This window comes from Rhinopithecus bieti, unplaced genomic scaffold (genome assembly GCF_001698545.2).
Source record: "Rhinopithecus bieti isolate Rb0 unplaced genomic scaffold, ASM169854v2 scaffold_34310, whole genome shotgun sequence".
Lineage (NCBI taxonomy): Eukaryota > Metazoa > Chordata > Mammalia > Primates > Cercopithecidae > Rhinopithecus > Rhinopithecus bieti.
The window spans coordinates 1277083-1300157 of NW_016814622.1; the positions used below are offsets into that span (position 1 = coordinate 1277083).

The 23075-nt window shown below is 40.3% G+C and overlaps 1 protein-coding gene across 7 annotated transcripts in view; it reads left to right on the forward strand.

The window, feature by feature from the left end:
• Window positions 1-23075, forward strand: part of MARK3 (microtubule affinity regulating kinase 3) — a 124606-nt gene that overhangs the window by 56131 nt on the left and 45400 nt on the right. For 6 of the 7 annotated variants that reach the window (XR_001881393.1, XR_001881394.1, XM_017851522.1 and 3 more), the window contains exons 4-7: window positions 8324-8372; window positions 11270-11335; window positions 16489-16559; window positions 21669-21725. Coding sequence is in view for 5 of the 7 variants with exons in the window: in XM_017851522.1 (XP_017707011.1) it covers window positions 8324-8372; window positions 11270-11335; window positions 16489-16559; window positions 21669-21725 (243 nt within the window). In the remaining 2 variants the exon portion in view is untranslated. The remainder of the gene's footprint in view (window positions 1-8323; window positions 8373-11269; window positions 11336-16488; window positions 16560-21668; window positions 21726-23075) is intronic. The other variant, XM_017851526.1, reaches the window with a different exon arrangement.

A 23075-nucleotide genomic window follows, 5' to 3' on the forward strand; every position in this document is an offset into this window, starting at 1 on the left:
GGGGTTTCACCGTGTTAGCCAGGATGGTCTCGATCTCCTGACCTCGTGATCCGCCCGTCTCGGCCTCCCAAAGTGCTGGGATTACAGGCTTGAGCCACTGCGCCCGGCCGGGAAGATCTTTCAAAGCCAGGAGTTTGAGACCAGCCTGGGCAACAGAGCAAGACTCTGTGTCTACAAAAAGATTTTTTTTTTTTTTTAAATAATCTGGGTATGGTGGCATGTAGCTGTGGTCTCAGATATTTGGGAGGCTGAGGATTGATTAAGCCCAGGAGTTTACAGCTGCAGTGAGCTGTGATCGCACCACCACACTCCAGCCAGGGCAACAGAGCAAGATCCTGTCCTAAAAAAAAAAAAAGAAAAATCCTCATTGTGGTTTTAATGCAACATTTTCCTGGTTACTGATGAAGTCATGCATCTTTTTATATTTAGGCTTTTTTGGTTCTTCTTTGAAGTACCTATTCATCTTTTGTTTAATTTCTAGTGGATTTTTTTCTTAGTTATTTTAGGATATCATTATATATCATGGATTCGATTGTATATGTGGCACATACCTTCTACTTGATGGTATTTCTTCACTCTCTTGATATTGTCTCTCAGTGAATAGCAGAGGTTCCTAATTTTAAAGCAGTTGAATTTACCAGTCCTTTTTCTTTTTTTGTATGCTTTGTACTTTTTGTGTCTTGTTGTTGTTGTTGTTGTTGTTGTTGTTGTTGTTGTTGTTTTTGAGACGGAGTCTCGCTCTGTCACCCAGGCTGGAGTGTGGTGGCACGATCTCGGCTCACTGCAAGCTCTGCCTCCCGGGTTCATGCTATTCTCCTGCCTCAGCCTCTCGAGTAGCTGAAACTACAGGCGCCCGCCTCCGCGCCCAGCTAATTTTTTTTTGTATTTTTAGTGGAGGCGGAGTTTCACCATGTTAGCCAGGATCTCCTGACCTTGTGATCTGCCTGCCTCGGCCTCCCAAAGTGCTGGGATTACAGGCATGAGCCCCCATGCCCGGCTCTTTTTGTGTCTTCCTTAAGAAATTCTTCCCTAGCTGGGGTCATAAAATATTTTTCTCTGTTGTTTTCAAGTGTTTAAAGTAATCTTTAAGCCACCAGCAGTCATGGGTTACGAGGTAGGGATCCGGTTTCATGGTTTTTCATATGTATAATCACTTGCTGCCTCACCTCTCCTTTCTTTACTGATCTACATCATGGACAGAGTCTTCAGGTCTAATCACACACTTTGTTCTTCAGAAGTGGTTGTTCTAGTTCACTTACCAATTGCCATTTGACAGGCAATTATTTTTATTTTATTTTCATATTTTTAAATTTTATTTTTAATGATAGGACACCAAATGATTACCAGAACCCCAAAATACAGAGGCGAAAATCTGAGCTAAATTAATAGAAACACAGGCATGACAGAGAAGACTCCATCACTTAACTCTCTTCGGCCCTTCATTAATTACACAATAAGTAGGGAAAACAGGTACATATCTTAATATACAGCACCTCCATGGCCAGGCACCGTGGCTCACTTGAGGCCTGTAATCCCAGCACTTTGGGAGGCCAAGGCGAGCAGATCACGAGGTCAGGAGATCAAGACCGTCCTGGCGAACACGGTGAAACCCCGTCTCTACTAAAAATACAAAAAAATGAGCCAGGCGTGGTGGCGGGCGCCTATAGTCCCAGCTACTCGGGAGGCTGAGGCAGGAGAATGGCGGGAACCCCGGGGGGTTGGAGCTTGCAGTGAGCGGACGTTGCGCCACTGCATTCTAGCCTGGGCGACAGAGTGAGACTCCGTCTCAAAAAAAAAAAAAATACAGCACCTCCATTAGCCCATATATAGCTGTTTTAATCCCTTTTTCAGGATACGTAACAGCTATGTGCTAGGATATTATTGTCGTAACTATTCCAGTGTGTGATGACTATGAGGTAAATTATTTTCTCAGAGTTGGGCAATACATAACATTTGAATAAACCAGACTTAACATCTTTCTAGGCTATAGTTCTAATGTAGAGCAATAAAAATAGAAGCAAACAAAATATACAAACATGTGGAACCTATAAAATTCTTGGATCAAAGAAAATTACAAACAAAAATTGCAGTGTATCTAGAAATTAATGATAATAAGCTGTGTGTCAGAACCTATGTTACACTGCTTTTTGGTGCTCTGGAAAATTTGTACCCTGAAACACATTATTAAACAAGAATGGCAAGGAATGCATTAAACATTAAACTAATAGTTTAGAAAAGGGAACAAAATAAATCTCAGGAATAAATAATAATGTAAGGAGTTAGTAAAGCTAAAGACAGAAAATAATGAATTTGAAAACAGTAGAAATGGTAAATCCAAAACTTTGGTGGGTTTTATTTTTCCCCCAGGAAGTGAGAAGAGAGGCAATGAAATAGATAAGCTACTAGGTGTTGCCAGGGGAAGGGAGAGAAAACACAGACAAATGAGGGGAAATACCAGATACTGAAGAATTTCACTTATTATAAAGGAACCTTTTCTACAACTCTGAAAAATGTAGACTGTCCAAAGAAATTGGTAATTTTCTAGGAAAACAAGACTTAGACTTACCAAAATTAGTTCTAGAAAAGAATTGATATACATCAGCAACAACAGAAGTTGAAAAAGTGGTTAAAATATTGTCAAACCTGGAATTCATGATTGAATTCTTTGAGATCTACTGTGAGTACATACTCTGCCTCTGTTCAGCTGTTCCAGAACTTAAGAAGAGGAACTTTCAAATTCCTTTCCCAAATTCAGAAGCATTGCTATTGAAATATATTGGAAACAGGAAAGAAAACTAGAGTTCGGTTTCACTTACAATATCCAGTCTAAAATTGGGAATTAAAAATATTAGCATATAGGACTAAATACTGATACATTTATCTTTGTTTCCCTGAAGATTCACTAAATGATGGTAAAGGAATTAAAAAGGAGGGGAAAAGAGTCCAGGAATTGGGTACTGGGGCGTTCTCAGGAAGAGCCCCAAGAAAGGGAGGAGATACCCATCCGTCACAGTGGAAGTCGTCTTTGATACTTAGAGCGTTTGGGGAAGGGGTCGTCTTTAAAATAGGTTACCTACCTAGCACTTGGGAGACCAGACCAGCCTGTGGCAACCAGTGACATCAGTTCCTTTGAGTCCTTCCAGAGATACTCTGTATATTAAGAAGCAATTTTTTTTTTTTTTTTTTTTTTTTTTTTTTTGCTTTTTTACACAAATGCATTTTCTTGAAAATTTCTTCTCATGAACTTTGCCAGCCTCTCTGTCTTGGTTTGTGTGAGAGGGTCTTTGATGCATTCTTCTGTTTAGGTGCTCTAGTAGTTGAGGCAAAGGGACAGTTTCTGTAGAGTGATGAGGGAGTGACTTAGGTGGCCTGGTCTCCCGTCACATGCTTGTGTATCTGGAGAAGGGAGCCTGATCACCTTCATTGTGATGGTTTAGATCAGTTTTATGTCTTGTAACCCCCGTGTTTTCTTTCACATATTCATTTTACTTTCGTATTGGTTGGTAAAATTGTCTTTTTTTTTTTTTTTAACTAGAGACTAAAATTCTCTGTCTCTCTCTCTTTTTCTACTTGTCAAATGGTAATACTTGACAACCCCCAGGTCCTGGCTATTGGGACATGTTTCTTTACTGCTCTGATACTATATATAGATTTAGTGTCCTTGATATCCCCGTTGCCAGGATTTCAAATCTTTGCCTTCAGAGGTGTTTATTCTCCTCTTGTGTACCAGTTCCATAGAGGATGTATAGATGTGAAAATGTGTGGAGGATATAGATTGATCAGTAAGGAGAGAATTCTTTCAATTTATACGTTTCCATGTAATTTGATTTTTTTTCCCAACTAACATCTATTTAAGATTGAAAAGGGAATGTGGAGAAATAGGTTGTATTAAGATAGTAGAAATAGGCTGGGCGGTGGCTCACGCCTGTAATCCTAGCACTTTGGGAGGCTGAGGAGGGCAGATCATGAGGTCAGGAGATCAAGACCATCCTGGCTAACACGGTGAAACCCCGTCTCTACTAAAATACAAAATTAGCCGAGCATGGTGGCGGGCGCCTGTAGTCCCAGCTACTCGGGAGGCTGAGGCCGGAGAATGGTGTGAACCCAGGAGGCGGAGCTTGCAGTGAGCTAAGATGGTGCCACTGCACTCCAGCCTGGGCGACAGAGCGAGACTCCGTCTGAAAAATAATAATAATAATAATAATAATAATAGAAATAAGGTGAGTTTCTCTTATTTAAATGGCCTTTTACATTACAAAACTTTAAAAATTTTCTCGTATAGTCCTTAGAGGGACTTGCCTTAAAGTTCACATTTGCCTTTCAGTAAATTATTCCTATCCAGATTTAACTATCTTTGGTCATCAGATTCAGAGATTATGAAGTCTCTGGCATTTTTATCTCACTTGTGTGCAGATTGTCAACTTCGTAAAAAGCTCTGTGCCCATACCCACCTGTTGCTCTGGACTTTTCTATATCAGCAGCTTATAATTTGGTGATTTTTTTAGTTAAATTTCTAAGGTAGCAGTGTGGAATCCTGAGATGAGCGTAGGCTTTGGAGTCAGGCAACCCAAAGTGAGAATCCTGGCTCCAGCATATATTAGCTGAGTCTTTGGACAAGTTTCCTAACCTGTCTCAGGCATCTTTCTCTGTATATTGGAGATGATCATAGTCAACTGATAGAGTTGTGAAAATTAAGCTTAGATAAGATTGTAGATGTGAAGCATCTGGGTTTGTGCTTCAGACACAGCAGGCACTAGATAACTGTTAGCTTCCAGCTTCCTCCCTGTCCTCCTTGTTTAACTTAGCATAAAGCTTATTTACACATTTGCTGCCTGCCAGTGTCTACCTAATACATAATTCCAATAGAGAGGTGAATACGTAAAGTTATTTGGGCTAATATCCCGCCACCACCTCTCTTGGGGTTCTTTGGCTGCTCTTTTGCCTATGGAATTAAATTTGTTCTAGTCATCTCTCTATCTGGTCCCATTTACCTGTCCTTTTTGTTTTCACGCTGCATCCCTGTTATGACCTCTGCTGTAATTCAGGGGTTCTCACATTTTAACATGGTATCTGCAGAATATTAGTTATCCACTGCTGCCTAACAAATTCCTCCAGAACTTAGCAACTTAAAGCCAAATCTTTTGAATTCCTGTAATAGTCTATCTTTTTCCTGCTTTTTGGCTCTAATTCACTTTGTTTCATTTCTACTATACTATTAGTAGGGACTTAAAAATGATTGCCTTCATTTGACCTACTCCCCTGTCGTCAGAACTGTGACAGCTCTGTAACAAGCATTGTGCTGCTGAGGATTTAAAAGCTGTGTGGTCATTAGAATGCTGAGGCTGGCTCAAACCACAGTTGTTGGTAGTTAGTGCTTTCACGCAGGCATTTATCAAACAAATGCATTTGAGTTGTGTGCCAGGCTTAGTTTCAGGTATACCAGTAGTGAAAGGAGACAGGCATGCTCCCTGTGGGTGACACAGGGATAATAAACAGGTGCACAGAAATGTGTCTTCATAACTTGAAAGACATCCCAGGAAAGAAGTGGACAGATGGCTATTATGCAAAAACAAGGAGACCTACTTAGATACGTTTTCAGAGAATCTGCCTGAGACTTAAAGGATGAAAAGGGAGAAGACATTTAAAGGAATTTAGTATGTTCTGTGGCCAGGCGTGGTGGCTCACACCTGTAATCCCAGCACTTTGGAGGCCAAGACGGACAGATCACCTGAGGTCAGGAGTTCGAGACCAGCCTGGCCAACATGGCGAAACCCCATCTCTGCTAAAAATACAAAAATTAGCCAGATGTGGTGGGACGTATAATCCCAGCTACTCGGGAGGCTGAGACGAAAGAATCCCTTGAACCTGGGAGGCAGAGGTTGCAGCGAGCCGATATTGCACCACTGCATTCCAGCATAGGCATCAGAGTAGGACTCCATCTCAAAAATAAACAAACAAACTTAGTATGTTTTAGTAACTAAAAGGAGTTGGGGTGACTCGAACATACCTTTGAGGGGTATGCAGAAGCTGCAGGATGCAGGGATGCCATGGCCATGCTCAGGATTTCATTCTCAGTGCAGTATCCTGAGCTATATTAATATGGCATCCAAAGTGGAGATCGTTGTCTTTTTTTTTTTTTTTTTTTTGGATATGGAATCTTGCTCTGTCACCCAGGCTGGAGTGCAGTGGCATGATCTCAGCTCACTGCAACCTCTAGGAGGTGTTCTAAGTTAGCAGTTGGGAAGTAATTGGGTGATTGGAATTCTAGCTACCAATTCAACTATAATGGGTTGGAAAACAAGATTTCTGTGTTAGTTTAACAGAGGAGAGCTAAAAAAGAACTCAGGCCTGAATGGTTGTCAGGAATTTGGGTGACTGTCTTCTCATCTCAGAACATAAAATGTAGGAATTACCACAGTAGCAAAGGGAGATATTTATGTTGGAGATAAAAATGCTCTTCCCTTCAAACATGAGACAGTATTCTAGATAGGAAAGGTTATTTATCTGATTACCTGTTTTTAAATTCTGAGCTTAAGGTTATATGTCAAATCCTGTCCATGGGCTGGGCACGGTGGCACACACCTGTGATCCTAGCACTTTGGAAGGCTGAGGGGGAGGATTGATTGAGCCCAGGAGGTCAAGGCTACAGTGAACTGTGATCACACCACTACACTCCAACCTGGGCAACAGAGCGAGACCATGTCTCAAAAAATAAAAATAAATTTTCAAAAAATCTGGTCCATGTCCATCTCCTCTTAGCTGCTAATTCAATTTTAGATTAGACACAGTGGACAAGGAGAAGTACGGTGAGAGTCCTGTGATTTCTCACTAGCTTCCTTTCCACATAGGCCACTGCTCCTCCTCTTCCAAGGTTTTTCCCAGCTCTTGCCTCCTGAAGATTGTAGTATCCTGGGTGTTAGGAGACCGGATTCCAGACACATTCCCCGCAGAAGGATAGCAGGACCTTAGAAGATCTTTTTCTTTCTTTTCCTGATTTCCTCTTGTTTGCAAGAGGGTTGAATAGGATGGTCTCTAAAATCCTGTTGTTTTTTGGAGTTGTATTAACCCAGGAACCTGCTCTGAATTCACAACATGTATTTATACAACAGCAATTTAATATTTCTCCTTATTCTGTGGAATGACTAGGAAGCTCTGCTGGTCTTGGTTGGACGGTTTTTTGTTTGTTTTTTTTGAGACAGGGTCTCGCTTTGTCGCCCATGCTGGAATGCAGTGGTGCCATCAGCTCACTGCAACCTCCACTTCCCAGGCTCAAGTGATTCTCTTGCCTCAGCCTCCCGAGTAGCTGGGACTACAGACACATGCTACGGCGCCCAGCTCATTTCTATATTTTTAGTAGAGACAGGGTTTCACCATGTTGCCCCGGCTGGTCTCAAACGCCTGAGCTCAAGTGATCCACCCACCTTGGTCTTCCAAAGTGCTGGGATTACAGGCGTGAGCCACCACACTCGGCTGGTTTTTCTTAAGGTCTCACCTGGGTTCACCTGTGTGGCTGAATTCAGCTGGTGGGTTGGTAGGGGCTGGATGCAGTTACAACAGAGGGTCTGTCTCTTTAAATAACTACCCTTCATCCCCAAAGAGGCCAGACCAGTTCCTTCACAGTGCTCCAAGAGAGCAAGCCATGATCCCCAAGCATTTTATCCAGCCTGTGCTTGCTTCAGTTTGCTAAGGTCCCACTGGCCAAAGCAGGTTACATGGCCAGGTCTAATGTCAGTATGAAAGGGGCACTCCACAAAACGTGAACCTGTAAGGCATGACTCATGAGGGTCACTAATGTAATAGTCACCACAACCTCCATGCTAAATTACCTATATTCTCCAGTGAGGATTTCCCAAGGTGGTTTTGTTCATAGTCTTCTAATAGAATTATTTGGAATTAATCAGTTTAATATGCTCATGATGTATTTCACTGGAACCATACAGGTTTTGATTCACAGAGTTGGGAGCCCTGGGTAGATACTGAATCAGACTAAGTTTAATCACAGAAATTATCCTACCTAAGTCTGATATTACGTTTTCAAGATAGCATTGTAAAATTCAGAGTGTGTTACCCCCTCAAAGAGTTATCCCCCTTTGAGACCTCTGCTGTTTTTAATAAATGGAAACATTTGGGAATACTATTTGGTAGTAGTTTATTAAAACTACTTCAGAGATATTCTGGACTCTCATATTAGTCTTAGATATGGAATAATAAACATTAGCAATGAATCTGTTATCTAAGAGAAAAATTTAAATTTATATTACAACAGTGGAATATAATGTTTAATAACTTGTGTTGGGGGGATTATGTGTTTTGTTTTTTTTAGCTCTTCAGAGAAGTAAGAATAATGAAGATTTTAAATCATCCCAATATAGGTACTTTCTGCTTTTATAAATACTTTTGGGTCTAAATACATTCTTGAAATTATGTCATAAAGCTAAACACGTATTCTAGAAATGGTAGAGTACACTTCTAGTAAAATATATATACAAGTTGTTGATCATTTGTTTTAGCTTTTTGAAATTACTGAAGACAGGTTAAAAGCTTAGGTATTAAACGTTGAATTTAAAGCTTTAATGTAGTAGAAAAGTCTGTAATCTGATTGTAATTTTCTAATTTTTAAGTATATTGAAAATATAATTGTATTGCATGAGTAGATAGAAGGGAATTATAGGAAGTCAGAATTAATATTTTCAAAGGGTCTGGGCACAGTGGCTCATGCCTGTAATCCCAGCACTTTAGGAAGCCAAGGCAGGAGGATTGCTCGAGGTCAGGAGCTCAAGACCAGCCTGAGCAACAGAGTGAGACCCCGTCTCTACAGAAAGGTCCAATACTTTTTGCTGTTTGTCCTAAGAAAATACTTATATACGGAATCATATTTAAAAGATGGAATACTTGCTATCTAATGGAATTCTGATAGGAATTATTTTATAAATCAAAGATTTGTTTTCTGTGTCCTCTGTGTGCACAACTCTGTGCCAGGTGCTGGTAGGTGTGTTTAAAGACGAGGAAGGGATATGGTCCTACCCTTACAGTAATTGTAGGAACAAGAAGAGAATAAGCAAATGACTTACTACTGACCCTGCTCTGTATACATCCCAGTGAAAACTCTTGATCCCATATACATTGTAATAGGGCTTTAAAAAAATTACATAACTGCTTTTTTGTATAGTGATAGCTCATACAATCTAAAAATAATATTTCAAGAACGAAATCACTCTTGAGACAGCCCATAATCAGTTTACTATCAACATCAGTTTTAGGAAACGAAAGGGTTGATGTTTAGTATCAAGGATAGCCTATGAAGAACGCGTCAGGCACAGGAATAGAAGAGTAACACAGAACCATCACAGGAAGAAAGAAGCTTTTACAGAGAACTGCTTTTTTAACAAAAGGCGTATGCCCTAGTTCATGAGATCTAAGCCACCATTACTTTCAAGGTGCCTTGTTTCCTTGTTTCATATACTACTAAGAGAAATGCTAGCAAGCCTTCATCCTGAGATCAGGGATATTAATTAAAATGTGAAAAAAAACTTAGAATCAATAAGTATGATTGAAGAAAAAACCACTGAACAACTTCATAGTTGGATTTAAAGAAAAAAATCACAAGGAATATAATAGTGGGAAGAAAATCTTGTTTCCTTGATTTTCATTTCAATCCTTTGGGGCTAGCTAGCCAACTCTAGATTTCAAATTCCTACTTTTCACACCCATCCTCCCACCCCCAACAAAAAAACTTTATCACTGTTGCTTAGAACTAGCTAACATAAACGTATTTATTTTGTCTTTTAATTACTTAAATTGTGACGTGATTAGAGTTTTGTACTTAAAACAACATATCTTTGATAATAAATTGAAATTTTTAAAAAGTCCTATTCATTGGAAGATTAGAAGGGTTTTATTTTTATGCAGTTTACCAACACATGTGCCTTAACTTTCTGAAGTGGCTTTTCTTCACAATCTGAACATATCAGAGTCTAGGGAATGGTATAATAGCTTTATTCATCAGTTCATCAAACATGTACCGACTGCTATGTTAGGCACTTTGTTTGGCCTAATACTCTATGAAAGCCTCAGAAAATTGCCTGAAATATAAAACACTAGCATACCCTCCCCCATTTTTGGGTACACTTAATTTTAAAGTAAATATTAACAGAATAAAGTAGATATGCACAATGGTGATTTGATAACTTCAGAGATTTACTCCAGTTTCATTTTTAAATTGTGTGTGTGTGTGTTTTGTTTTGTTTTGTTTTTTCTTTTTTTTTTTTTTTTTTTTTTTTTTTTTTTTTGAGACAGGGTCTAGCTCTGTTGTCCGGGCTGGAGTACAGTGGCATGATCTCAGGTCACTGCAACCTCCACCACCCTGGCTCAGGCCATTCTCCCACCTCAGTCTCCGGAGTAACTGGGACTACAGGCGCATGCCACCACACCCAGCTAATTTTTGGCATTTTTTTGTAGAGAGGGGATTTTGCCGTGTTGTCCAGGCTGGTGTCCAACTCCTCAGCAGAAGCGATCCACCTGCGTCAGCCTCCCAAAGTGCTGGGATTACAGGCATGAGCCAGCGTACCTAGCCAAAAATGTATATATTTCTAATTGATGTGTTAAGGTTTTATGAATTAGCAGTAATAGAAATATTTCCATCTGTAACAAAATACTGCTTTAGGAAAATCACCTTGACCTACTGAAAATTATTCTTATAAAAAAGCGTTTCCCCCCTCAATTAATTGCAGTATAATCCCTTACTTCTTTCCATCTTTGGCATCAGAAAAGTAACAAAGGAACCTTGTTCTTTGAAAGTGTCATAAGTTTCCCAAGCAATAAAGTTCTCAAATAGAATTACATCCTTAAAGCCATAATCATAAGCAACTAGATTTGCACTTGTTGGAGCAGAGTAGAACTGAGCAGTTGCTACAGGCTGACCACTTTTCCTGGGGTGCTGGGAGGGCAGCTGCCAACACAGACGTGCTGAAGGACAGTGAGGACGACAGAGGAAGTGAGCTCAAGTGCACCTTGCTGGACTGCTGAGCACATACGGAAGTCACACAACACTCAGAAATAATCTTTGTTTTTATGGAATTCCATGCTTTCATAGTCTCTTTTCTGTTGTTGTGATATTTGATAAAATTCCCTAAAAGCATTTTTTAGAGGGCCAGCTATTAAAATCTTTAACAGGGAAAAGGTTGCTTTTCATAGTTACAGTTTATATGTGCATGGTTTGTGCATACAGACGTTTGTCTCTTTTTCTTCTGTATCCTCTCCTCTCCCCCAGTGAAGTTATTCGAAGTCATTGAAACTGAAAAAACACTCTACCTAATCATGGAATATGCAAGTGGAGGTAAGAACATTTATATATGTATTGGTTTTTTTTTTTCTCCCTTTTAAAAAAATACACAACCATACTGCCCATATGGGTCATCATTAAGGTCTCATTTAATGTCCAGAGCCATAATACACTAGGATGAGAGTCAGAAAAGCGGACTCTTAGCACTTCTAGGGGTTGCCATGAAGTGTTTCACTATTAGCGTTGTTAATTGATAATGTCTAAATACCTGGGTATTTTTTGTGGTAAAACATACATCACTTAAAATTATCATTATAGTTATTTTCAGGTGTACAGTTCAGTGGCATTAGCACATTCACATTGTCCTCACCACCACCTGTGTCCAGAACATTTTCATTTTCCAACACGAAACTCTACACCCATTAAACACTAACTCTCCATTTCTCCTTCTCCCAGTCCCTGGCAACGATTCTCCTTTCTGTCTCTATGAATTTGACTACTCTTGGAACCTCATACAAGTAGAATTATACAGGATTTGTCTTTTTGTGTCTGGCTGATTGATGCAGCATAGTGTCCTCAAAGTTCATCCATGCCATAGCATGTGTCAGAATTTCATTCCTTTTTAAGGCCGAATAATACTCCATTGTGTGTGTGGGACACATGCTCCACATTTTGTTTATCTTGAGTATGTGGCTATTTAAACGTATGAATGCTTAGTCTGTTTGAAATAGATGTGTGCTGTGGTTGCTCTGGTTTAGATGCTTTTCTTTACCAGATTTTCATGTCGCTGGTGTCTATCTTCCCTAAGGCCAGAATTGATGGTTACAGTACACATCACTAGAGTTTCCTTAAAATAGAGATTAATGACTAGTAACTATTTGCCTACAGTTTTGTAAAAATATAGACATTTTCTCAAATGCATGTTTATAGCTGCCATCTTTTATAATGATTTGTATTTTATGGTTGAGATTGGGTTGGGTTTGTAGTTTGGGGACCACACGTGAGTTTCAGTGTCTGTGAAGAGCAGAAGCTTTCTTGTTCGTCTTTTTGTGTTCCCTGCCTCTAGCACACTGCCTGGTACACAGCAGATACTCAACAGATAAGAATTAGACTGCACTTATGAATTATAAACTACTGAGTACACATTCTGTTAAACTCTGTAGTAGTTTTATCATTAGCACTTTGATCCGTGTTACAAAACCTGAAGATAGAAAGTTGGATTATAGTCTAATTTGAGTGAGTTTACCTTTGAAAATAAAAAGATTGTAAACCTGTTGTGGAAAACAATGAGTTGTAGTACGCATACCTCTGATGCCACTTTTTTATACTCCTAATTCATTATTAGCTGTGTATTTTATACTTTATATATGTCTAGTGTGGGAATTTCATTGGGATTTTCAAAACTTCAGGAGTAGTAGAAAGAGGGGAAGGTTAATTTCAGGACCAAAAAGCTTTATGGAGTTCTAATACTTTCTGTGGGCAAACAACACAGAGTAATGTTCATAGCCCTCTCGTACAGCCTCTACAGTGTACAAGGTGCTTTCTCTTACCAGATCTCCTTTGACCTTCACAGCTACTCCATGCTGTGGCCACGCAGTGAGTGATGGGCTTTTTACCCCTGAGGAAATGGAGTCTGGAAAGTCTCACTGTGGGCACTCTGGGCCTGGATCCCTAGTGCTCTGACAGATAGCATTTCTAGTTTGTTGGTGGGTCATGGCTTTCTGTTCCCATCTATTTTAGCTACCCAGGTCACAGAGATTACTCCTATAGGGGCAAGACAAAAACATCTGAGAAGCATCCAGGTTTAGTAGAAAGAGGATGGGCTCTGGAAAAGACAGACACGGAGTGAATCCAGCCAGGGGCCCTCATTGACCATGTGAGCTGGCAAGTAACATGTGCTGAGCTGAGCTTCACAGTGAGCATAGGAACCCCCTCTGAGGGCTCAGTGCACTTGGCAGCATTGTAACAGCATTTAATCATTTAATCCAAGGTGGTGGTTCTGTGTACCTTGGGTTTGGTTTGGTTTGCGACAGGGTCTCGCTCTGTTGCCCAGGCTGGAGTGCAATGGCGCCATGTCGGCTCACTGCAACCTCTGCTTCCTGGGTTCAAGCGATTCTCCTGCCTCAGCTTCCCGAGTAGCTGGGACTACAGGCGTACACCACACCCGGCTAATTTTTGTAATTTAAGTAGAGATGAGGTTTTGCCACATTGGCCAGGCTGGTCTTGAACTCCTGACCTCAAGCGATCCACATGCCTTGGCCTCCCAGATTGCTGGAATTACAGGTGTGAGCCACAGCACCCGGCCTCTTTAACAGTGTTTTGTTGTTTATTAAAACAATTTCCAGGACATGTTTTATTGTTGATGTGTTTGACATTGTGAAAAGTTTTATTAAATTGGCCACCCATTCCACCATTGCATCTCCCCCACCCCCCAGCCTGCTGCCTTTTGATTTGGTAGACTCATAGAATTTTAGAATTGAAAACAATCGTAGAAATTATAGGGCAACGGTCTGATTTTTACAGATGAAACTAAAGCTCAGAAAGTTTGTTCTATGCCAAGGGGTCCATAGCTAGTTTGTTTCAGGACCTGAACTAGAACTAAGGGCTTTCTGAACTGGCCTGTCAGTGTCCTTCCATCCAGCCACCTGTTCCCTGCCCAGGCAGGAGAGCCACTCTTTGCTTCTTGCTTCTTTTATCTCTAATAAATAGCCTTAAGTGTTTTTCAGTTCAGCTGCTTAACCTGAGTGTTAATACATTTTTAATAAGGAAAAAAAGATCTGGATTGAATTCCTGGTTTCAGAGTTGAACTCCTGAATTATAATTTAGTAATTATGAGTGTGACATATGGTTCCAGAAATCTCTTAAGAGGTTTATATTGAATTTGAATTTAGAAAAAAATCTGTCAAAATTATATTGACAGACTTGGATTTTATCTGTGTTATTCTACAACTGTTGGTGGGCTTAATCTTTTAATTTTTTTAAGTAAAAACTCTTCTATATGATATTCACTCATGTTTAGTTGTTTTTGCTTATTAACCACTTGTTTTGACATGTGTGCTTTTCTGCAAATAGAAAGGTCATTCGCATAGAAAGTGCTGACACTTTAGTGAGCTGACATTTAACTTCATAATTCATCATAGTTAAGTGAATTGTGTTGTGTAAACTCAACAGTATGTAATGCCTTTTAAAAGATCATCATACAGGCCGGGCATGGTGGCTCATGCCTGTAATCCCAGCACTTTGGGAGGCCAAGACGGGCAGATCACTTGAGGCCAGGAGTTCGAGACCAGCCTGGCCAACATGGTGAAACCCCGTCTCTACTAAAATACAAAATTAGCCGGGTGTGGTGATGCACGCCTGTAATCCCAGCTACTCAGGAGGCTGAGGCACGAGAATTGCTTGAACATGGGAGGCAGAGGTTGCAGTGAGCCAAGATCGGGCCACTGCACTCCAGCCTGGGCGACAGCACAACTCTTTCTCTCTCTCAAAAAAAAAGATCATTATGCAATCAGGTAATAACATGAAAATATTTATGACCATTCATTATGTAAAATTTGTTCTTTCAGAGTTAGGGTTAATAAGAGTTTCAAAGTCAGAGATAATTGTGTAATTCATAATGACTTTCAAGTATCAAAATATTTTAGTTTAATATTTTCACTAAGCTGGTGGATGTATTCCTTTTTTGTATGAAATAAAAATGTTTCTTTCCCGAAAATACTTTATATCTATTTTTTTTTTTTTTTGAGACAGAGTCTTGCTCTGTTGCCCAGGCTGGAATGCAGTGGTGCAATTTCGGCTCACTGCAAGCTTCGCCTCCTGGGTTCACGCCATTCTCCTGCCTCAGCCTTCCCAGTAGCTGGGACTATAGGCGCCCGCCACCTCGCCTGGCTAATTTTTTTGTATTTTTTTAGTAGAGACGGGGTTTCACGGTGTTAGCCAGGATGGTCTCGATCTCCTGACCTCGTGATCCGCCCGTCTCGGCCTCCCAAAGTGCTGGGATTACAGGCGTGAGCCACTGCACCCGGCCTATATCTAATTTTCTAAATTAGTATTCTTCTCTATTGATTTCAGAGGTGGTGATTCTTTATTCTACCTTGATAAGCACTTGACAGTGCTAATAATACATTCCTTGAAGCGTCACCTTTCTTTCCTAAGGAATTAATATTGTGTAAACTGCTACCTAGGTGTGCATCAGCTAGTTATGTTGGCTTCACCTCCTTGTATCCTGAGCTCCCACTTCTCACCACCACTGCGCTTCCCACTCTAGTCCCTGTCACTTTCATGATTGGTTTGATTATCGTACTGATCTCCCGGTTGGTCTTCCTGTCCCTTCCCATCATTGGAAGCCTCTTCCCTGCTAGCAGCCAGTGATCCTTTTAAGAGGTCAGTCATTTCATCTCTGCTTCTCGTCTCACTTATAGTAGAGCCAGAGTCCTCACCACAGCCTACAGGACTCTTCGTAGCCTCATGAACTACCCTCTTCCCCTCATTCACATTTCTCCAGCCTTCTTGCTGTTCCTCTTACTACTACAGAATCTTACCCCAGGTAACTACGTTGTCCACGCCCTCAAGCAGTCAGCAAAACACAAGTGTTTGCATGCACAGGCCCACTTGTCTGTCTCTTTCTTCTACTTTTTCTCCACAGCACTTACTGTCCTCTTATACACTATATATTTATTCATTTATTGCCCCCTCCCCCAACTAGAATATAAACTCTGTGAGGAAAAGGATCTTGTGTTCACTGCTGCATTTCCACGGAGCCTACCTAGAACAGTGCCTTGCAGTTAGTAGACATTCAGTAAATATTTGTTGAATGAATGAATATATTCAGGAAATGCTTTGTCATAATCCTGCAGTGAGGATGTCCTCTTCTAACACAAATAACTTCATCCATTTTAATTTTCTGTTTTCATTGCTTAGTTTTTATTAAAACCTATTGAAAACGCTCTTTAAAATAAGAGTTTTATAATTTAAGCATAGGGAATTTAATTTTAAGGCTTTTCTCCAGCTTAAAGATTTTGTTGTTGAATTTAAATGCCTGTAGTTAAACTTAAAGCCAGCTTAGTTCAAATTCCACATATTTCTGGCTAACTTTATATCTATATTTAAAAATTAGAGCATTGCTAAAAGTGAAACATTATCAATTTATGGGAAAATTAATGCTCAGAAGTAGGTTTTCTGCTTACTTTTATTTCTCTCACCTGTAGGTGAAGTATTTGACTATTTGGTCGCACATGGCAGGATGAAGGAAAAAGAAGCAAGAGCTAAATTTAGACAGGTATGAATTAATGTGTCTTTACTTTGTTAATTTGATAATTTGTCTCACTTAAACCCTGAAGCAAACAAATGTTTGCCTCCATAAATACTTATAAGGCCTGTTGGATGGCAGGGGTTGACCATTGAATTCAACAAAAATTCATGAAGTGCTTTTCATACCTGAGGCACGGTGCTGGAGGCAGCCTTGGTTCTATTCCTAGCTTTGTAGTGGGAGCATTAGTCTTATACTTAACCTTCCCTTTTTACAGTTGAGCCTTAAAAATCTAGAGCCAGCCGGGCGCGGTGGCTCAAGCCTGTAATCCCAGCACTTTGGGAGGTTGAGACGGGCGGATCACGAGGTCAGGAGATCGAGACCATCCTGGCTAACACGGTGAAACTCCGTCTCTACTAAAATACAAAAAACTAGCCGGGCGAGGTGGCGGGTGCCTGTAGTCCCAGCTACTCCGGAGGCTGAGGCAGGAGAATGGCGTAAACCTGGGAGGCGGAGCTTGCAGTGAGCTGAGATCTGGCCACTGCACTCCAGCCTGGGCGACAGAGCAAGACTCCGTCTCAAAAAAAAAAAAATCTAGAGCCTTTCAAAAATGCCTGTGATTACATTAATTAAAACCATTTCAGAGTTTTTAGCAAGCAGAGTGTCAGAACCCCAAAATTCATTATTAGCTTTGTCTGACATAAACCAAGACCAAGTGTAACTCAAACTGTAAATTGGTAACTTTACTTCTTGCTTTGTTTTACTCTGCTTTTAAAGAGACATGGGTTTTAATAAGCAGGTTTTAAGCATACAGGTTACTTAACTCTCCTGTCTTTATTAATAATAATTATTGTTACTGATTGACCATGCCACACACTGAGATAAGTACTTTACCAACATTAATGTAAATCTTACAACCACCTTGTGTTATACCCATTTGCTAAAAAAAAAAGACAACTGAGACATGAGAAGATTAAATAACTTGCCCAGAATTGCCTTTTTTTTTTTCTCCCCACTTATTGTGGAGAACGGGGTCTCGCTTTATTGCCCAGGCAGGTCCCAGAATTGCCTTTCAAGTAGGAGACCTGCCATAGATTCAGAGTCCCAAACCCTCTGACCCCAAAACGCAGATTTGCAGTCATTATATTGTGCTATTATCTAGACTGGGACTCAGCAAACTTCTGTAAAGGGCCCGATAGTGAACATTTTAGGCTTTGTGGACCACACTGTCTCTGTCGCAACTATTTAACTCTCCTGTAGCTTAGAAGCAGTCGTAGGCTGGGTGCTGTGGCTCATGCCTGTAATCCCAGCACTTTGGGAGGCCAAGGTGGATGGATCGCTTGAGGTCAGGACTTCGAGACCAGCCTGGTTAACATAGTGAACATTAGCCGGGCATGATGGCAGGAGCCTGTAATCCCAGCTACTGGAGAGCTGAGGCAGGAGAATCACTTGAACCTGGGAGACTGTACTTCAGCCTGGGTGACAGAGTGAGACTCCATCTCAAAAAAAAAAAAAAGTAGCAGCTGTAGACAATACCAAATGAATGAACGTGACTGTGTTCCAACAAAATTTTATTTACAAAAACAGGGATAGGCCGGATGTAACTAGAGGCCATAATTTGCCAACCCCTTATTTAGATGAAGGACAGGAGCAGTGCTTCACTACTTTTAAATTAACTCTATATTCTCACAAGGTCTACACTGAAATGGAATTATAGCCTCATTTCTCTCAGAACCTTTATATTTTGTTTTATTCATATACAAGTTGTCAAGATGGACAGACTATTAAAGTTCAAGTCTCCTTTGATTTGCTTAGTCTGATGTTGACATTTGTAAGTGATAGGACCTACTGAGTTTCTTATAAATGTTGCTTATATTTTACTGTTGCTTAAATACTAATGGTACTTTGAATTCAAATGTACTAAAACCGAAGTAAAAATCAACTTTGGCTATCATTTAACTTCTCTGATCCTGTTTTTAAAGCTATAAAAAAAAAATTATACTTGATGAATTCCATAGTTCTTTGCAATTCTAATATCATTTGATTGTATGGTCTATGAAAGGAAATTCAGATTTTATTAGAAAAAAGTCTTTTTGGCTCTTTCCATAACTGTACTCTTAATTTTTATAAATTGGTCACCTAAAAGGTAAAATTTTTTTGCTTCATACAACTTACATTCCTTCCTGCTTAGATGAATCTGACTTGCAAACATGTATGTGAAGATCGCTTATTGACTATGAGGAAGGGACTGATGTCACCCAGCAAGAGCTTACTAACCTAAATCTTGAGGCAATTACTCCAATTTTTATTGTAAATTCCCTGCACAAATTCTGAAGTCTTTATTTGTGGAGCCTATTAGTTGCACTAGAAAAGATGTTTTGTATGTATGTGTTTTTACAGTTAGCAAACTGATTTAGAGTGCTTTAGAATTGACCCCTTCTTCCATGGTATTTGCCTAAGACAACTCCATTAGACTTGGAAGGATACGCATGATATTGGTGTTTCTACTTTTCTGTTTCAAATGCTGTGGCTTCTTTGTTTTTGTTTTTTGAGATGGAGTCTCCCTCTGTCACCAAGGCTGGAGTGCAGTGGCATGATCTCAGCTCACTGCAGCCTCCACCTCCCAGGTTCAAATGATTCTCCTGCCTCAGCCTTCCGAGTAGTTGGGATTACAAATGTGCACCACCACGCCCAGCAAATTTTTTTTTTGGTAATTTTATTAGAGACGGGGTTTCACCACTGTTGGCCAGGCTGGTCTCGAACTCTTGATCTCAAGTATCTGACCTCCTCAGCCTCCCAAAACGCTGGGATTACAGACGTGAGCCATCGCGCTCGGCCTCAATTTCTGTGCTTTCTAGGAGCTTATAAGTCATCATTACTTTGACTAAGTAAAAAAAAGTTTTTCTATTTATGACAAAAAGGAAGGTATGCCACACACAAAGTACACTGTGTGTGATCCCTTTTCCATATTCATCACCAGATGGGTTTTCCCCTTCCTGCTTCCTTCACCAAGCCCATCATAGTTCCTGCTTACGATGTTTTAATTTTTTGGTTGAGCTCTTGTTCTTTTCCGAGAAAAAAGAGTAATTTCCAGCTCCATCTTTTTTACTTACCTCTTTCTTGGTGGGCTGGTGATATTCTTTGATGCTCTTTTATGTATGATTGAAAGTGAATTAGGCGAACATTCATAGTTCAACCTAGATAACATCTATTAGCAATCACCATTTCTGGCTGCTGATAGAATGCAAAAAAAGCAGTAGGTTCAAGTTGAGTCTTTTCAGCTTATTGTGGCATCAGGTTAGCTTTGAGCTGTTTTGGAGCTAAAGAGAGAGAGGAATCCTTTGATCTCTTTGAGAAAGGGCAGGAAATCATCAAATCTGATTCAAAAGCAGAATTTGAAAATAAACTATAAGAGAAATCTCAATATGAGGAAAAACTAATATAAATTCTGAATGAGAAAAGGGAAAAGATTAAATAAAATTTACCTGTATCCTAGGTGACAAAACTATTACTTTGTTTTGGGAAAACAAAGCTATTTTACTTTTCCAGTTTTCATGCTGACAGAATAGAACAATAGTGATAAATCCAAAGTAACAGATACTTTAAAACCCGTGTTTTGGCATTGGAATTTTTGTACCTTTAGTTAATCATAAGTGGGTCTGATATTCTGAATGTTAATTTTAAATAATGAAAGTGCTGATTTTTGTTATCATCTCATCCTAACCCCAGTTTAACTTTTCCTTGCTGCTTATTCTGAACCAAAATATTGTACAGCCCTCTGAGATTTTATGTCCATGGGTGGGTCCATGGGGCTTACAGCTAAGTGTTGATGATGATTTGGAGGAACTAACAGTATTTTTATTATAACCTCAGTTTTGTGTGTATGTAATCATATGTGTCTAAATATACATGCAGAATATCAAAGAAAAGACTAGATGCAAGTGCAACAAAATAACAAGAGATGTTACCTCTGCTTAGTGGTAATGCAGGAATATATTTGTGTAGACTTTTCTGTATTTCCTGAAATTTCTACAATGAGCATATAAAGCTTAATAAGAAGACTTTTTTTAAGTGACCAGTAAGTGTGAAATTTCAGTAAAACAATTGTTTAATCATAGGCATGATTGCAAGTTGACTAAATAAAAGCATACTGTTTACTGAAAGTGGGAGGAATCCTTAATAGTGCACGTGCACATAGTAATTTTCATAGTTCACATACGTTACAACATTCAATCCTCCATTTTAATAAAGGAAGAGGAAACTGACCCTCAGAGAAGTTAACTAACTTTTGCTCTCCATAATCCACATTAGTTAGAAGAAAGACTGTTGCAAGGAACAGGCTGAGAAGGGCACTTACAGAAGAGTAATCCTTTGATCTCTTTGAGAAAAGATTAATCCAGATATGGATTAACCTGGATTAACACCTGGGTATGGGCAGCTCTCTAACCGCTGGTTTGGTTTGAAGTTGACTCTGTGGATATATAAAGGTTGCACCAGGCCAGGCACAGTGGCTCACGCCTGTAATCCCAGCACTTTGGGAGGCTGAGGCGGGCAGATCACCTGAGGTCAGGAGTTTGAGACCAGCCTGACCAACGTGGTGAAACCCCGTCTCTACTGGAAATACAAAATTAGCCGGGCATGGTGGCACACACTTGTAATCCCAGCTACTCAGGAGGCTGAGGCAGGAGAACTGCTTGAACCCGGGAGAGGGAGGTTGCAGTGAGCCAGGATCACGCCATTGCACTCCAGCCTGGGTGACAGAACAAGACTCTGTCAAAAAAAAAAAAAGAAGAGGTTGTACCAGAGCCATCTAGGCCTAGGGGCAGCCAGGGTCCTCCAGATCCAGTTTGTTGGATCCTGGCACTACACAATAAATGGAATGTCAATGGATAGGGTCCAAAAAGAGACTTCAGTTAAAACGGTAGAAAACAGAAGAACATCCTCACCTGTTTGTTTTTGCCCTCACCCCTGAATTTCTCCAGACTGGAAAGTTCAAGGCATAGGAAAATTGTTTTTAGAAATCCACATGGACATTCGAGTGCCTACTGAGTATTCTATATGTGTGAACATTAACAAAGTTATTTTCATTTTAATTATGAATCTGCACCAGTAATGACTGACTCTGTGTCTCCTATTCAGATTGTATCTGCAGTTCAATACTGCCATCAGAAACGGATCGTACATCGAGACCTCAAGGTGCGTAGAAGTGCCTCACTCTCAGTGTATGCTTTGTCTGTATGTGTGCAGTTCTCTCAGTGGTCATTACACAAATGAGGTGTAGATTAGATTTACTAACATTTTTTAAAATCCCACAATAATTGAATCCTCTTAATCAAGTTATGGGAAAGAGCATTAAAAATAAAGAAAAATAAAGTTTATTGAAAGTATTTTACATTTCAGTTAAGGTGACTGGTGGTTGATCTCTGGAGGACAGTCATCACACAACCAAACAAATGGGGGCCTCCAGAAATGGATGGTCGCACCCACAGCATCCTCAGTGCCACCCGGCATTCATTTCTGCTGTTTTCATCAGCATTCTCTCCCGTTAACAGCAGTGCCCGTTTGAGACCTCTTTCAAGGTCCTCAGCCTCTGCCCTCACTCTGGCATAGGATGAGGTTTCATATCACATAGAGAAGATAGAAACACCAGGCAGAAACTCTCATTTTCTACCAGGCCCTCAAACCTACCTTCACCTACCCACATCCATCACTTCTTTCCATCCTGTTACAGGAGAGTGGGGTGCTTCTGCTCTGAGCTCTGGGTCCTGATTCCCTCTGGGGGCTGTGCTCTGTCTGATGCCTGTTTTCTCTCCATTTGTTTATTCACTCTCCCTCTCTACTTGCCTTTCACCAGCAGCATTTACACATGCTCAAGTCTACCTTTTTTTTTTTTAAACTAAAAAGCCATCCCTGTTCCCCTTCCAGATACACGCTTTTTCTCTCTTCCCCTTCATAGCCATATTTCTCTAAACATTTCCTAGATTCTGTGTCTTAACTTGGCAATCATCTTCGCTCTCCCCTCACGTGATTGTCATTGACTTGCTTGTTCTCTACACCCGCCCCTAGAGCATTCACATTCACTCTCTCAGCTCTAGTAGCCAGCTGTATGCTGATGGCCCCAAATCCATTCCTGCAGCCAGAGTACTCTTCTGGGATCCAGGACCCAGCTGAGCAAAGCGTATCTTCATATAAACATCCCTTGGGTGCAGCAGGTTCAAAGCCTATAAACATGAATGTTCACTTCTCTTTCAGGTGACTAATGTACCCTCAGGTGCCTTACTCTCCTGTACTACCCACTTAGTCACCAAGTCCTTTTGCTGCTGTGTTCCAAATATCTCTTAAGCTCACTCTTTTATGCCCCTGTTACACTATCCAAGGCCAGACCATCATTATCTCATAGTTGATTCCGACACTACTTTCTTACCTATTCTTCTCTGTTTCTAGTGCCTCTTCTTCCCATGTATGTTTTCTGCACTGCACACAGAATGGTCTTTTAAGGAAACGCAAATAAGATGGTCATTTCTCTGCTTGAACAACTCTTCAGTG